The sequence below is a fragment of the Apteryx rowi genome, unplaced genomic scaffold, assembly GCF_003343035.1.
Source record: "Apteryx rowi isolate R43461 unplaced genomic scaffold, aptRow1 scaffold_178, whole genome shotgun sequence".
Lineage (NCBI taxonomy): Eukaryota > Metazoa > Chordata > Aves > Apterygiformes > Apterygidae > Apteryx > Apteryx rowi.
This window is the reverse complement of record NW_020448063.1, coordinates 329,652-344,015: the sequence shown is the minus strand read 5'-3', so window position 1 is coordinate 344,015 and position 14,364 is coordinate 329,652. Positions and strand designations below refer to the sequence as shown.

At 36.0% G+C, this 14,364-nt stretch overlaps 1 protein-coding gene across 1 annotated transcript; it reads left to right on the top strand.

The window, feature by feature from the left end:
- Positions 1 to 181: 181 nt before the first annotated feature.
- Positions 182 to 14,175, top strand: PPID (peptidylprolyl isomerase D). Its single transcript, XM_026061235.1, has 9 exons — positions 182 to 1,214; positions 1,673 to 1,779; positions 5,045 to 5,233; positions 6,743 to 6,865; positions 8,518 to 8,624; positions 10,704 to 10,845; positions 13,165 to 13,251; positions 13,331 to 13,373; positions 13,932 to 14,175. Exons 1-9 carry the CDS (start codon positions 1,046 to 1,048, stop codon positions 14,018 to 14,020), a joined length of 1,056 nt encoding a protein of 351 aa, XP_025917020.1. The 5' UTR covers positions 182 to 1,045; the 3' UTR covers positions 14,021 to 14,175.
- Positions 14,176 to 14,364: the final 189 nt, after the last annotated feature.

The window sequence follows — 14,364 nt, the reverse complement described above, 5'->3', positions numbered from 1 at the left end:
GCGGCTCCGGGGCAGCAGCGCGGGCGGGCCGGTGCTCCCGTCGTTATCAGCATCGCCGGTGTCGCCAAGGGCGCGAAAGGCGGCGCAGGCAGCGCTGAACTCGGCAAGCGGCAGTCTGGGAGCCGGAGCAGCGTGTGTGCAAGCTCGGGGTTTCCGTGTGCGTGGGGAAGGACGGGGGTTCCCCTTCTGCCGGAGGGTTATGTCTGATTTATTCACTCTGTTACTMGGAAGAAAGTCAATACGATTATTTGATGTTTAAGAAATGCTTTATTGACTTCCAGTTGTCTAATTTGCTTTCATTCCTGTATTAATTAGAGTTAATTTATTTACATTTGGCTTCCGGTAGAATGAAATTATGTTAACTAATTGACTGTTAGGCTGATGAGAAAACAGTAGCGTCACTGATGGCAGCTGCTAGGAGCGAGAAATCTCTCTGACATGCCAATTTATAAAAAAAATTAAAATTTATTACAGAACCCATTTATCAAATATGGGGATCTGTTCTCTACTCAGTTTTCACTTATGTTAGTTAAAACACGCACACTTTTGGATTTAATGATAGCTTTCTTGCATCTGTAACTCTAAATAGCCATTATTCATATACATGTTAAGTATTATTGTGTCTTAGTAAAATTGGAGTTTAAGAGAATGAGAGAGAAGATTGATATACACATTTAGCATAAGCTTTTTGATCAAATAAAAGTCACCATGATACTTCTTTTTTTGTGTATGTGTGTGTGAAACCTTTTGGCTTGCTTTTGTCTAAAAATTGCAGATTTTAATATCATCACATTTTTATGAGCCTCTATTTTCTGGGCCCTCACTCCAGGAAATATAAATTCTGTGCAGATATGGTATCCATTTTTGATACTCTTGGTAGTGCAATTCATTGTTGGTAATATCTTTGCTACAAACTTAGAGTAGCTCCACCAGTGTTTGCCATGGAACAACCTCAAAAGGTAAATTTAATAATAATCTGAAATGTTAATTGCCTTTGCCCTACGGTGCTCAACACATCATTGTGCCTAGGAGAGGACCTAAAAAGATGTCTCATCCTCTCTTTGTCCTTTCAGTTGGACGGATCGTCTTTGAATTGTTTGCTGACATTGTACCTAAAACTGCTGAAAACTTCCGTGCATTATGTACAGGAGAGAAAGGAACAGGGCTGACCACTGGAAAACCTCTCCATTATAAAGGATGCCCTTTCCACAGAAGTAAGTTCTATGAAATCCTCTGCTATCCAGTTGACAATGGAAGTCTTCTATTATCAATATTTGCAATAATATTAAATAATATTCAGGAGCACTTGTTGAAGTAGTAACTTGACTAAAAACAGATTTTTGACTTTTAGACCCTCCTAATCACCAGATATTGTTTAGCACACATTGACAATAGCAAATCAAAAATTTACTATAGTAAATTAGTAGTAGTAAAACTAATTTACTGTGAAATATAAGTAGATTGAAATGGATTTCAGTTAAAGCATTGAGTATCAAGTGATATTCACTGAGCTGAAAGGGAATACTTAGCTGAAACTTGATAAAATAAAGATGGTTTTCAATTTTATTTAGGCTTAAGTGCTGATAACAGRGATTGATCTTTATCTCTGAATTGTTTTTCTTAGTGCCTTTCCTGCCTCACTGCTCTACTTAATAATTATCTTCTTTTACAGTTATTAAGCAATTCATGGTCCAGGGTGGAGACTTCTCAAATCAAAATGGCACAGGTGGAGAAAGTATATATGGTGAAAAATTTGAAGATGAAAACTTTCATTATAAGGTATTCTATTGAAAATACAGCTTGTATTCAGTTTTTGAAGTTCTAGTGATTTTTATTTAAATTGAATCTTAGTGCTCTTCAGCCCACAGATCACATGTTTTTAAGCAGTGGAAAAGAATGCAACAAAAAACCCTAGTTTGTCCTTAAAAAAACTAGTTTGTCCTTAAAGCCTTTGTTAATTACAGAAAACATGGCAAAGGCAACAATAGTTTATAACAATAGTTTACATATTCTTTTTTAATTGCACCATTAGAAATTGTTTTGAAACAATATTTCAGTTCTGACTGAAGTAGGGAAATTATTTTGACAAATGGCAAATGTTGTCACTCTGAAGCATATACAGTGTATCAGCATTAAACAGATGTTATGCTTGTTTTCATATACTGTTACTATTTATAATTTTTATGTGATTAGATGTGAGAAATACCTGTTTTGTTTAAGAAGTGGGGAATCTGTGGCAGATTGCAGAATTAATCCAAAGCAAAATTGAAGAGAGCATTTTCTCCAGTACAACAGAATGAGAAGTAAAAGGCTGTTTATGTTTTTTGTACCCAAAATGTTTGAAAAACATGCTGTGAACAGAACAGATTTTTGAATATGCAGAGTTCTGGATTTGGGGGTGTAGCTTTAGGAGATGTTGACTTTGATGGTAGGGGGAAATTCAGAAATTCCTTACCCCCCATTATTAATGATCATCCTGTATCAAAGCTCACTATTTCTTTACTAGCACCAGTGCAACGGTTTGTCAGTTCTATAAACCTTTTCTTAGTATTATATTAAACCATGCTATTTCACATGTTTTATTTTATGGTCCCATGATTCTAAAACTGTTTTCATCCTTGAAGTCAGTATTATATGATGCCAGGCAGACTGTCAGTGCATGTGCTTTATCCATACAAATTAACAAATACAACTCTGAACAGCAGTTTCCTCAGGATCTGTCCTTTTCTCTTCCTGCTACTTGTGCAATGGCATAAACTTCAAAATGCCCATTATGTTTCTTCAGGTTTCTCTTTCTTACTTTTGACATAAGACTCTCTACTTTTTCACGCTTTTGGGGAAGAAATGTTTGTTCTTGCTTTGCTTATATGGATTCCTGCAAATTGCAGCACACTGAAAGACTTTGTCAGTAGTCAGCTTATCACGAGATCACCCCCAGCAGACTCTTTTTGGCATCGCTTCTGCAGCTAATGGCTGTGCCACAGTGGAACACCCAATTTGCACAGCCCTCGAGCAATGTGGTTACCATGCTGCAGCTCTGCAGGCCTTGAATCTGTCAGAGGCTTTGTCCAGATTCAAACTTGCTTTATAAGCTGACCAAACGGCATGCAGAAACTAGCATGGGAAAGACACTCTATTGACAGTGTTTTTCAAAATGCTTTCAAGGCAAGAAAATGCACGAGTGATCAACAGTTTTGTTTATGAATAGGAACTCTCTTCACCAGGCTGATGCTGAGACTTGGTCCCAAACGAAATGGGATTGCATGTAAATGTCCTGAAGATCAGAGCCATCAGACTGCTTTCTGTAACTTTCCAACCTGTCCTCCAAATCTTTATGGACAAAAGGTAAACATGCACTGGATAAGGGAACCCAGGGCTTATTGTTCCTTGCCCCTTTGTTTACAAACCAGTGCCATCCAGAATTGCTTGTAATTCCCAAAAAAGAAAAAAAAAAGGTAAGATTTAACAGTCTCATTCTGCTTCTTGGCAATCATTCATTGGCCAGCCTCAAATGTTATTTGCAAAAATCTCCTATGAAAGAACCCCTTCTGATTAATTTGCTTGCCAGTAACTATGATGCAAAATGTCAGATGTTTGTTTTGGAGGCTGCCTTCCTGCAAGCTTGCTTCCAAGTTGCCTTCTCTTGCTGTGGAACATAGGCTTACTCTCTGTCACCAATTCTGATTCCCAGGATGAGTTTCAAGATTAGAAGAGACCAAGTCAAGATTATTCTGATAGCTTTCATTTGGCTAGGTGCAATTCTGGCTTTCAGCCGTACATCCTTTTCCCAGAGCTTCTGGGCCTAACCTTGTAATATCATTGAAAGATCCTTTTACCCTATGACCGGATGAACACCACGAGCAGGGAGTTCTAAGTCCATGGAAATCCAAGCATGGAATGGGAAAACAGTTTTCAATACAGCATGTTCTTCAAAGTTGTAGTGACAAACCCAGCTGCTTAAATACAGCTAAGACTGCTGTCTCAAACTAATCAACCTCCTGTAGAGCTCTGAGGTCTGCTTCATAGCAATTTCAGCTTCTGTCTCCGCTGTGCTGTCGTACTTGGTTCTTTTGCTCTCCCTCCTCCCTACAGTATCAAGTTTCTTAGGGATACTACAACTTGCATGCTTCAGACATGTACTAGTGTCTTCATATAACATATTGACCTTTGTTAAATGGAATTCCTTGCACTTAATAACTAGATCAAGTTCGGGAGAATAGTACCTTAATGTGTCATGCCAGTGTAACGAGAGAGTTTCCACAACACGTGAAACGTACATTGTTGCAGCACAAGCAAAAAATGAAATAATCTGTATGATGGAACAAGATAATTCTTATTTCAAAGAAGAAAAAAATACTGGAAACGAGATGGACAGTGTCTTCTCATGTTGGGCTGTTTAACCAATTTTTGGTATCTTGTGCCCTGGTAGAATGAATCACAATAATCAGATGGTTAAAAATCCCAACAGAATAAAAACTGTCTCCCTAGCAAAGTGAAAGAGTTAAAAAAAACAAACAAACAAACAAAGCTTTAAATTATAAAGACCACAGATCCCTAAAACTCATAGTTGTATGACATACTTTGCCTAAGTAGATCTTTTAAAATTAACAATACGTACCGTTCTTGACAGTGTGACATTGAGTTGGTTTAAGTGGTGTGTTGCTTTGTTTCTTAATGAAGCCAGTGGTCTTGAATGATTGAGTGAGGAACATCACTTATCTCTCAGATGATCTCTAAATTCAGCAGCTGACCAGTGTGGAGTTTATAGACTGCACAAGGAGTAAACAAGAAATGCTGCAGTGTCAAGTCACCCATGAGGAGGTTGCAAGTATAGAGGCAGAACTGGCACTTGCCCTGTGCAGTCATGATAGATAAAAGTAGTATGTTAAAATTAGTATTTGTAAAACTGTATGCAACTGTCTGATTTCTCTGAAGTTGTCATTATGGTTGTCATTGCAATATATAGTAATAGCCTTACAGAATCTTATATATGATTTTATAACAGATCTTGTATATCTTGGTTGTGATTTTTCTTGTTACACAGCATGATAAAGCAGGGCTGCTGAGCATGGCAAATGCAGGACCTGGTACTAATGGCTCTCAGTTCTTTATTACAACGGTGCCTACTTCTCACCTGGATGGGAAACACGTGGTGTTTGGCCAAGTGATCAGAGGAATGGGTGTTGTTAAAATATTAGAGAACGTTGAAGTAAATGGAGAAAATCCTGCTAAGGTAAGCAATATCAAGGTGCCTAGGAATCCTAGTTTTTCTTCTATTAGATGATGTTTTGACTGAAAATTGTGAATTGATTTGACCTTTTTTTTCAGGAGGATTAAAAATGATTTTCATTTTACTAGAGAAAAGTGATAAAGGCATTGTTTTTACCAAGTTGTTTTGGGGAAGTATTGAACCATTACCTTTCATTCCCTCCTTTTGTAAACACCTTGCAGGTCTTGTTTGTCATTTGCTGAGACTAAAGATTACAGGCTTGCCGATTCCTTTAATCTGAAACATTTCTGTCATAAAAGTATTGGAAAGGGAAACAAGTGATTTTGTGATTGAAAACTATTAAAACGGTTATTGATTTTCTAAAGCGTTTTAGGAAAATCAACCAGTCAATGGATTGTTTTTGTCATCCTTGGGAAGAAAGACTGAACATTGTTGAGAGAAAAGTGTTTTTTGCTCCCCAAAATCTAAATGTAAATATATTTTCTTTCTTGCCTGTGCAGTGGCATGTAGGAGTAGTGCACTCATTTTAGCAGTTACACTTCCTAGATTCTAGTTAGTATTTAAATGTGAGAACTAAGAAAAATGCATAGGTGAAGTAGGAAGTAATAATCAAGTGTTTGCAGCGTTCTTTCCTTTTAGTTTCTACTGAATGATTACACTGGAAAAGCACCAAAGGCCTTAATGCTGCTGGAACTGCTGCCTTTTGGAATAATTGTAGCTCATGGTAGCTTGGGACAAACCTCCTGAGCTGGTAGATTCTAGCATGAATTCATGCAATTCTTTTCATTTCTTCTAAATGCCTAGTGTAATGTTTAGGACTATTAAATGTTTACCAGTTATTTTTATGAACAATAATGATTTTCATTTTGCTGTTCATGTTAAGAGGTTTTTGTTCCTTTGCTGTAACTTTCCACCACACAAACAGTTGATTTATTGTTCAGCACAACTGAGAGGGTAGCAGCCTTTATCAGGGTGAAGGTGGAAATGCACTTCTAGAAGTGGAGGACAGGTGAGGAAATTACAAGGTGGAATTCATAATCCTAACTAACGTGATGTGCAATTGTCATGAATTTTAGGTCAGAAATTGTCGTATTTCTGATAAAACAATCAGTGTGTAGTTCATGTCAGTTTGTAACTGTTTGAAAAATGTATGTTACTTTAAAAGACTTGTCAGTTTGAAAAAAGAACGCTCATTTCTAATATAATAGAATTATAAAGTCTTCTGCTTGCTGCAGCTCTTCTTACTGCTATTTCCTCTTCCAGCCTTTGTAGACAGTGGATATGGTGTGGTTGGAATGCTGGTACTTTGAAGGCGATATTTTCTGTGACAAAAGCCTTTTGATGAGCTTAGGCTAACGGTGACATGACAGGCTTCTGAAATCAATGCACCCAAACAACAGATGACAAAGCATTTCTACTGAATTTCAGAAAGCACAAATAATCTGTTGGTTTTCTTTTTTTTTTCCTGAAATTGTCTTAATGTACAGTACTGCTCTTATGCCTTTTTTTCAGTTGTGCATTATTGCAGAATGTGGAGAGCTGAAGGAAGGAGATGATTGGGGAATTGTTCCCCAGGATGGCTCTGGAGATGCTCATCCAGATTTTCCTGAAGATTCAGATACAGACTTGAAAGATGTAAGTGTTTTTTTTTCTAGATAGTTATTTTACAAAAAGCAAGATTTGTAGGTAATCCAAGTTATATAGTATCTGTGAGGCTATTCACTAAGCATTTTTTCTTAAGTTCAGTCAAAGTACTGATTCAAGTGGTAACAATGAGTTTTAGGAAAGAGAATGCTGGGGGAGGGGATTGCTGTCTATTTTTTTCAGTGCTAACTACAACTAATTTTTTCCCAGTAACTAACAGCACAACATTCCACTTAATTTTTTCATGGGTTTTTTTTTTTGCTCCTCTGTTTTTTGTTTGTGCTGTGGTGATAAGGTATAATTATCAGAACTCCATCCCTGAGCCATATAACTTAATGTTGCACCTACACACTTTCCTGTGTGACTTTTTAAATACACACCCTTAAAAATATTTAGCCTCGCTTATTAGAAGTAATAAAAGACCAGCCTTTTGTAAAGATCTACAGCAGACTTAGAAGTTCTCGATTCCCAGTAGTTATTTGCTTTTCAGGTTGTGCAAACTGAAGGAAGACCTGTTGGTGAGGGTTAGGAAGCAGACTGGTGATAGCAGCTCTTCTGTTGGGCAGGTTTTTACTTTACCACGCGAGTGAAATAGACAAGTTGTGCAAATCAGACACTGATTTCTGAGGAAAAAAAGGGGGCTTGTATGTGTGGATTCCAAATACAACATCAGAAGTGCAGAGAAGAGCAGTAAAAAAACATTACAGCTAGACTCCAGAAACTCCTTGTATCTGGCTGTTGAGAAACACTTTAACTTGAAAAACCTTGGATAGCATTTCCTGTGTTTCTGATCTGAAGCTGGTAGATGCCCGTCTTCCTTAATTTTAAATTTGTTTATATAAACTAACTATAGAAACCCTGGTGAAATTGGCTTCATGCTGTGATCTGTTTTTTCAAGGTCATTAAATCTAATATAGTAGAATTGTAAACTAGAGGTATTACAGATGGCATATATGACAGAGCTTAAGACACCTGTGGCATAGACAGCAGTAATTATAAACTGTTCATTGTCACTGGAAAAGTAACTTAACACTTGAAATGTATGCCATTCTGGAAGTAGAAACGATGGAACTGATACAGACAGGCAGTTGTTTTTTTTCTCCTCCCATAGACTTTTTACGTGTTTTGAGAGAAAGAGAAGTGTGTTCATATGACTTTTAGTTTGAGATTATGTAGAGTTCAAGTGATTAATACTGCTTTGAGAAGCAGAAGACAAAATATTCTTGGGAATAAAGCAGTCTAGGACGTACACTTAGATTTTTAAAATATCTTGTTTTCCAAAAATAGCGGTCAACACCTTTAACTTTCTGTGTGGGTAGCAGCATTGAGGGTTGAACTGCTTTGTTATCTCTCTTTTTTTTCTTTTTTTTTTTTTTTGACATCAGTGGTATCACCTGTTATCCTGTAAAAAGCCATTAGGAAATTCATCTTTCAGATTACTTATTGGGTATTACATAGAGCAGAGAATACTACAGGAGTAGTTTGAAACCACTATTTGTCTAAAATTGGAATAGTTTTATTCTGAGATTTTACAATGATTTTTGAAAGAGGATGGACATGCAATCCTACTGTTAAAAATTAAGTAAATCAAGACTTTCTTGGAAAGTAATTTGATACTTTATATTTTCCATCTATTTTATTAGGTTGACAAGATTGTGGCCATAGCAGAAGACATAAAGAATATAGGAAATACTTTCTTCAAATCCCAAAATTGGGCAGTGGCAGCTAAAAAGTATAGTAAAAGTTTACGGTAAGGCTATCATCATTAAATCAGGTAGTTCCTGTAATCCAAATTAACATTGCAATCAAGCAATGATACATGCATTTTAAAACGCCTGATGCTGTGCTTATTTCTTTCTCTTTTTTTTTTTTAAAGCCTTCAGAATCTGGAAAAGAACTGCTTGATTTTTAGCTACTTACTCAAATAGGTCTTTTACTCACTGCTAGATAAGAAGTACATGCAAGAGGTGTTGTTTAGAACTCCTAATTGCTAATGTTCCTCTGTTGTGCTGGTGCATAACTGGGAGAAAAAGCACAATAGTATACTGAGTATTTAGAGAGGGAAGGGCAGGAGATGCTGCTTCTGAAGCACAGAAATGAAAATATTTACCCAGAATTCATCCTGTCCCTCTGCACTCAAAAAACCTATCATATGTCCACAGAAAACCTGAAATAAATTGGATTTATACGTAAATGCTTTAGAAACGATACAGAAAAAAGGCTGGAATAGATCTTTAAGGAACTTTGTGTTTTAGTTGTCCATTCCCTCCCACTTTCCTAGGTAAAAATCAGGTATAATTATGYCATCCCTCACAGTTGTCTCGCACACTCTTAAGCAAGGCCAATGAAAGCTGTTCACAGTTTGTGTAGACAACTTTTTTTTTTGGTGCTAATCTGCCTTTGTGGATGGAAAGGATACTATCTTTTCCAGACTAAATAAATCTGACTCTTTTAGCTCTTATTTATAGGTTACCTTTTCTTACTTTTGTGGCATGCCCTGGTTGTTGTATCTTAAAGTCTAGTACTTGAAGTAGGATGGAGTACTTTGGCTGGTATTTCACCAGAACTGATAAAAACAGTAATATCTCCCACATCTTATATACAGCTCTCCTAGGAAAGCATCTAGGAATGTTTGCCCCCCCCCTTTTTTTTGGGCAACAGCATTGCATTGTGGATTCTTTCACCTTTATACTCCTTTTTAATATTCAGATTTTTTTTGYTGCATTGCTATTTAACCAGTTATTTCTTACTGTATGTGTATGAATTACATACTTTTCCCCTACATGGTGTATTATTTCCCATTGTCTCTACTGATACTCAGCTTACTGATTTCTCCAACCTGTCAAGATTTCTAAAAGCTCTAATTGTGTTTCTAGAATGGTTGCATTCCTTCATGATTTATAAATATGTTCAAAACAAACAGAATACATCTATAATAACTCAGTTTGGTATTACTTTACGTAAGCACAGATATGTGGAGACTGCCTTAATCATGGCATTCCTAAAACCTGAACATGTGCAAACACACAAAATTTTGATGAATTCCCTATGTATTTTAAAAGTAACACCCACAGAAGTTCTATCAAGCAGGCCATTAAAAGAGTTAAAACTTATATCCACAGCAAAGACCTTTGCCATTTGAGCTAAAAACCTGAGAGCATTAGCACCTTGTGAATGAAGAAGCAGCGAGAGTTTGCTTGTCAGCTTCCCTAGGAAGCAGAGAGGCAGTAAATGATGTGGCTGGGTCCTGAACAAGTGGCAGTTTTGAAGTTCATGATAAGATCATAGAAGGAAGCCAGCTGGAAAGATGATGATGTAGTTAACAGTGCTCACAGAACTCCCTCCTTTACAAAGGGAAATGAGCTTTTAGCCATAAATGCCTGAATTAAAATAATCCTGATGGAACTGAAGGAAGACATGCAGCTTCCTATGAATGTGGACAATGCTGCAGTGGTGTTGGCTTTCTGCCACTGATGAGTGACATATTTGTTGAGAATAAATGGTCACTGAAATAAATTCTAATGGTTTCATGCCATCTCAAACAGTGCATTTGTCTAAGAAGAAAAAGATGCTGTTACTACAGTTAAAGAATAGGAGTATTTTCTTCTTTGCTTTATAGGGAAACATACAACTGTGAGTTCACCTTTTGTCAGGGTAGGTGTGATATATTTAATTTTTTTAACAGTGGAATTGAAACAGAGTTAAAAACACCAGTTTGGAGAAGCCTATTTGCATGTAGTTTTGGAAAGATAGCTAAGGGCAAAACAAAATGGAAGTTAAGCTGGCAACACTAATACATGTTCTTTGTAAACCTTTTTCTTTCCTGCAGGTATGTAGAAGCTTCTGAAGCAGTGACAGAGGAGGCAGATAAACCAAAGTTAAAGACTGTTGCTTTGACTTGTGTTTTAAACATCGGTGCTTGTAAACTAAAACTGTCAGACTGGCAAGGAGCTATTGAAAGTTGTTCAGAGGTAATTTAGTGTTTAATATTTTCATTAATAATTGGCCTACACAGATAATGGCAGCTAAAAATCTTTTTAAGAGTCTTCTGACAGGCTCATGATTTGAAGGTAAATAAAGTAGAAGGCTGACTTTAAAGTTATTACTAACTTATTTGGCTTTTTGAAAAGGCTTTGAAATTGAAATGACTTACTAAATAAGAAACAAAATAGGGCTGTTGCTTACTGCCAGAGTAAAACACAAACTGTGAATGTTAGTTTTGTTTCCTGAGAGCAGGGCTAGTTTTTATAATACAAGGAGTTAAATTGTTCACAATGAAAGTAGAATACTTTTTCTGGAAGACTAGTATGAGCAAACTGTTTTACTTCTTTTTATATTGGGTTGGTATTTTCTGTTTGAAGTCGCTTTTCTAATAAAGTCCTTTCAGGTAGGCTTAGTAGTGAAATGAAACCAGCTAATAGGAAAAAAAAAAGAAGAAAACAAATGATAAATATGAAAATATTAAAAAAAATAGAATTAAGGGCAAAAAGTAATAGAAACAGTGACATTAGACCTATTGACAAAAATTAGCACATTTGAGGAAGCATGAATTAATTCCATAAAACTTTGAAATTTTGAAGGAAACTAAGCATAGAATGTTTTTGTCTGTTAGCAGAGGATCCTGAACAACATCTAGGACTTTAAGCTGAAAGATGGGATCTCAGCTAATTTGTGTGAGGGGTCTTTAAAGAACTAGCTTGCTCTCTAGCCTGCTGATGTTACATATATGGAAAACAGCCATAAGCACATATTCAGAATGGACAAATTGAGGGTTGGGAAAGGGGGGAAAAAAATCCTGAATCTGTAACCTGGCATCAGTCCTCTAGAAAATGATAAAAATTGAGATAGCATTTAATTATTACAGATAGAAATTAATAGCATTAATCATAATACTTTCAGGTATGGAAAAAAACCACCTTTTCTCCTTCCTTAAGATGATAGAGTTGTTAGATAAATGCAACTCCACAGCTGTAATAGACTTCTGTAATATATTTGGCTTAGTTCTTTTAAGAAGTATTACACAGCATATCAGTGTTTTAATCAGAACAGCAGTTTGCTAAGAACTGACTAACCAGTACAGTTCAAGGTAATTGTTAATGAGAAACGATACACTTTCAGTTATGATTCCCTAGGCCAAAAGCTTTTTAAATTAACAATCTGCAATACATGGGTTGTTTGGCATAAATGGGGAATTACAAAGAGTTGAACTTGTTCAGACAAACCTTCCTTTAAGATAGGTAAAAGCACATCTGTCCATCTAAAAAACAAGGAATGCCCTTATGTATGCACAATACAGACACTTAATTGTGTAAGTGTTGATCCAGAACAGGTTCTAGGGTTTATAGCAGACAAGTAGATCAGGATAAGCTCCCAGAATACTACTTTCTTTGTATAAACAGATAATAGTGAAGTGATTTAAAAAGAATTCTGCATGCAGCTTCTAGAGTCTATAATTCTTAATTAAAGAATTAAAATTGATAAATTAATAAAGCCAGACATTCATGCAAAGAGATTTCCTCAGCCATTGAACAACTGTATTCTTCAAAATAATAAAAAAATAGATACAATGCAAAAGTATCTTTGCAATAACAAAAAACAATGTGATCTTCACAGACAAGGAAAAAAGCTCCTAATGGAAAGAATGGAGTTAGCCAAATTAACTGGAACTTAAAAAAAAAAGTAATCAAACAGTTGCACAGTCTGTTTGCCCAGCCAGTATATTTTCTATTTTGATGTTATCATAATTAAAGCTGATAACTGTACTGGAATATATACATTAGTGAAACTATTTAGCTCCATAAAGGGGTAATGACTGAAACTTCTAAAGGTTCTTGAATCACGAGCTGGAGTGCTTGTATACATCTTTCATTCCAACAGTGAAACAAGCTTTGCAGAAAAACTGTGTTTTCTCTTTATGATCCCATTAATAGAGTCCKTTGGTGTGAAGGAAGGAGCTGTAGTATATAGAGTCATACCATGAGACTTAGGTTAGGATAACCTGAACTGCAGTTACCTTTGCCTGGAAAACTGTATAGATACAAGTTCCATTTTATCTTAAAGTATGTTGCTCCTTCATAAAAGACCAGCTCTGCTGCAGCAGTATTAAAACCAACTAGATAGCTGTTCAGTGTGCTACAATGTAGTGTTCCTATTTACACCATTAATGTTTTGACAGTTTACTCTCAAACAAAATGGGAAGATTGTCTGCTGGTGTGAACTGTGCCATTTGCAGTGGTGGGAGGTTGTGAAGTATGCTAAATGTTAATGTGACTATTTTATTAATTTTACAGGCTCTTAAAATAGATCCAGCAAATACTAAAGCTCTCTACAGACGGGCTCAAGGATGGCAGGGAATAAAGGATCTCGATCAGGCATTGGTAATGATCATAATATTTATTTTTTTAAAATTTAAACGTTTAATCAAGACATTCATTTGTACTTTTCTCTTTATTTAAGGCTGATCTTAAAAAGGCTCATGAAATCGCCCCTGAAGACAAAGGTAAACTCTTTCTTTATAGACTTTTTTTTTTTCTTTAAGAATGTAACAAATTAAAATGGGACATCATACCAGGGTGATGCCTAAGATCCTGGCTTCTAACAGCTGCTGAAACTTAAATGCTGATCTGTTGAGCACAGAGCCCACTGACGTGGAAAAACTGTGTTTATACAGCATTGATGCCTCTGGTGCCCTGGGTTAAACAGTCACCTTCTGCTTATGCAGGTCAACAGCATACAGAGGAAGTTCTCCCCCTCTCAAAGTGTAACTTTCTGGTTTTATTAATACCCAATTGGATAAGATTTTTAAATCATAAATTCTGTGTTGACACCAATCCTATTCTTCCTATATCCTCCTTTGCCTGTTATACCGTTAGATGAAACAAACTAAGGGACAGAGTCTTTTTGCAGTTAATATCTGACTTGATAGAAAATTAAATGCAGTTCTAGCATTTAAAATAAATATGGGTAATTTGCAGCAGTATCATCTAGGCTTGGCATATTAGGACACCTAATGTAAAGTGATTACTATAACTGGATCATGGATTTTATTTTTAAGCAGCTATCCAAATGGAAACACTCAGAATCAAACAGAAGATAAAAGCCCAGAAGGAGAAAGAGAAGGCAGCTTATGCTAAAATGTTCGCTTGATTTTTTTTTTTCTAAAATTTTAAACCTATGCACTAACTCTGCAAAAGAATAAATGGAGCTGTAGGCAAGTGTTTCTTCTCTCATTTGCCCTGTACTGCAGTTTTCAGTGTTTACAACTTAAAAAGTCTAATAATAAAGATAAACTGTTCAAAAGATTAAGTTGTTTTTTCTTTCTTTTTAGCTTTAATAACTTGGGTTTTGTGATTCAGATATGTTGCTAAGGTGTAATCAGTAGTAGTAATAGTGTTTTTGCAGCTTAATAATTAAAGCTTCCTAAGAAGTTTGTTTCTAGCATAAAAACAAGTTAGGCAGTTTCTATGAGAGGTTTTTTTTTTTTTAATTTG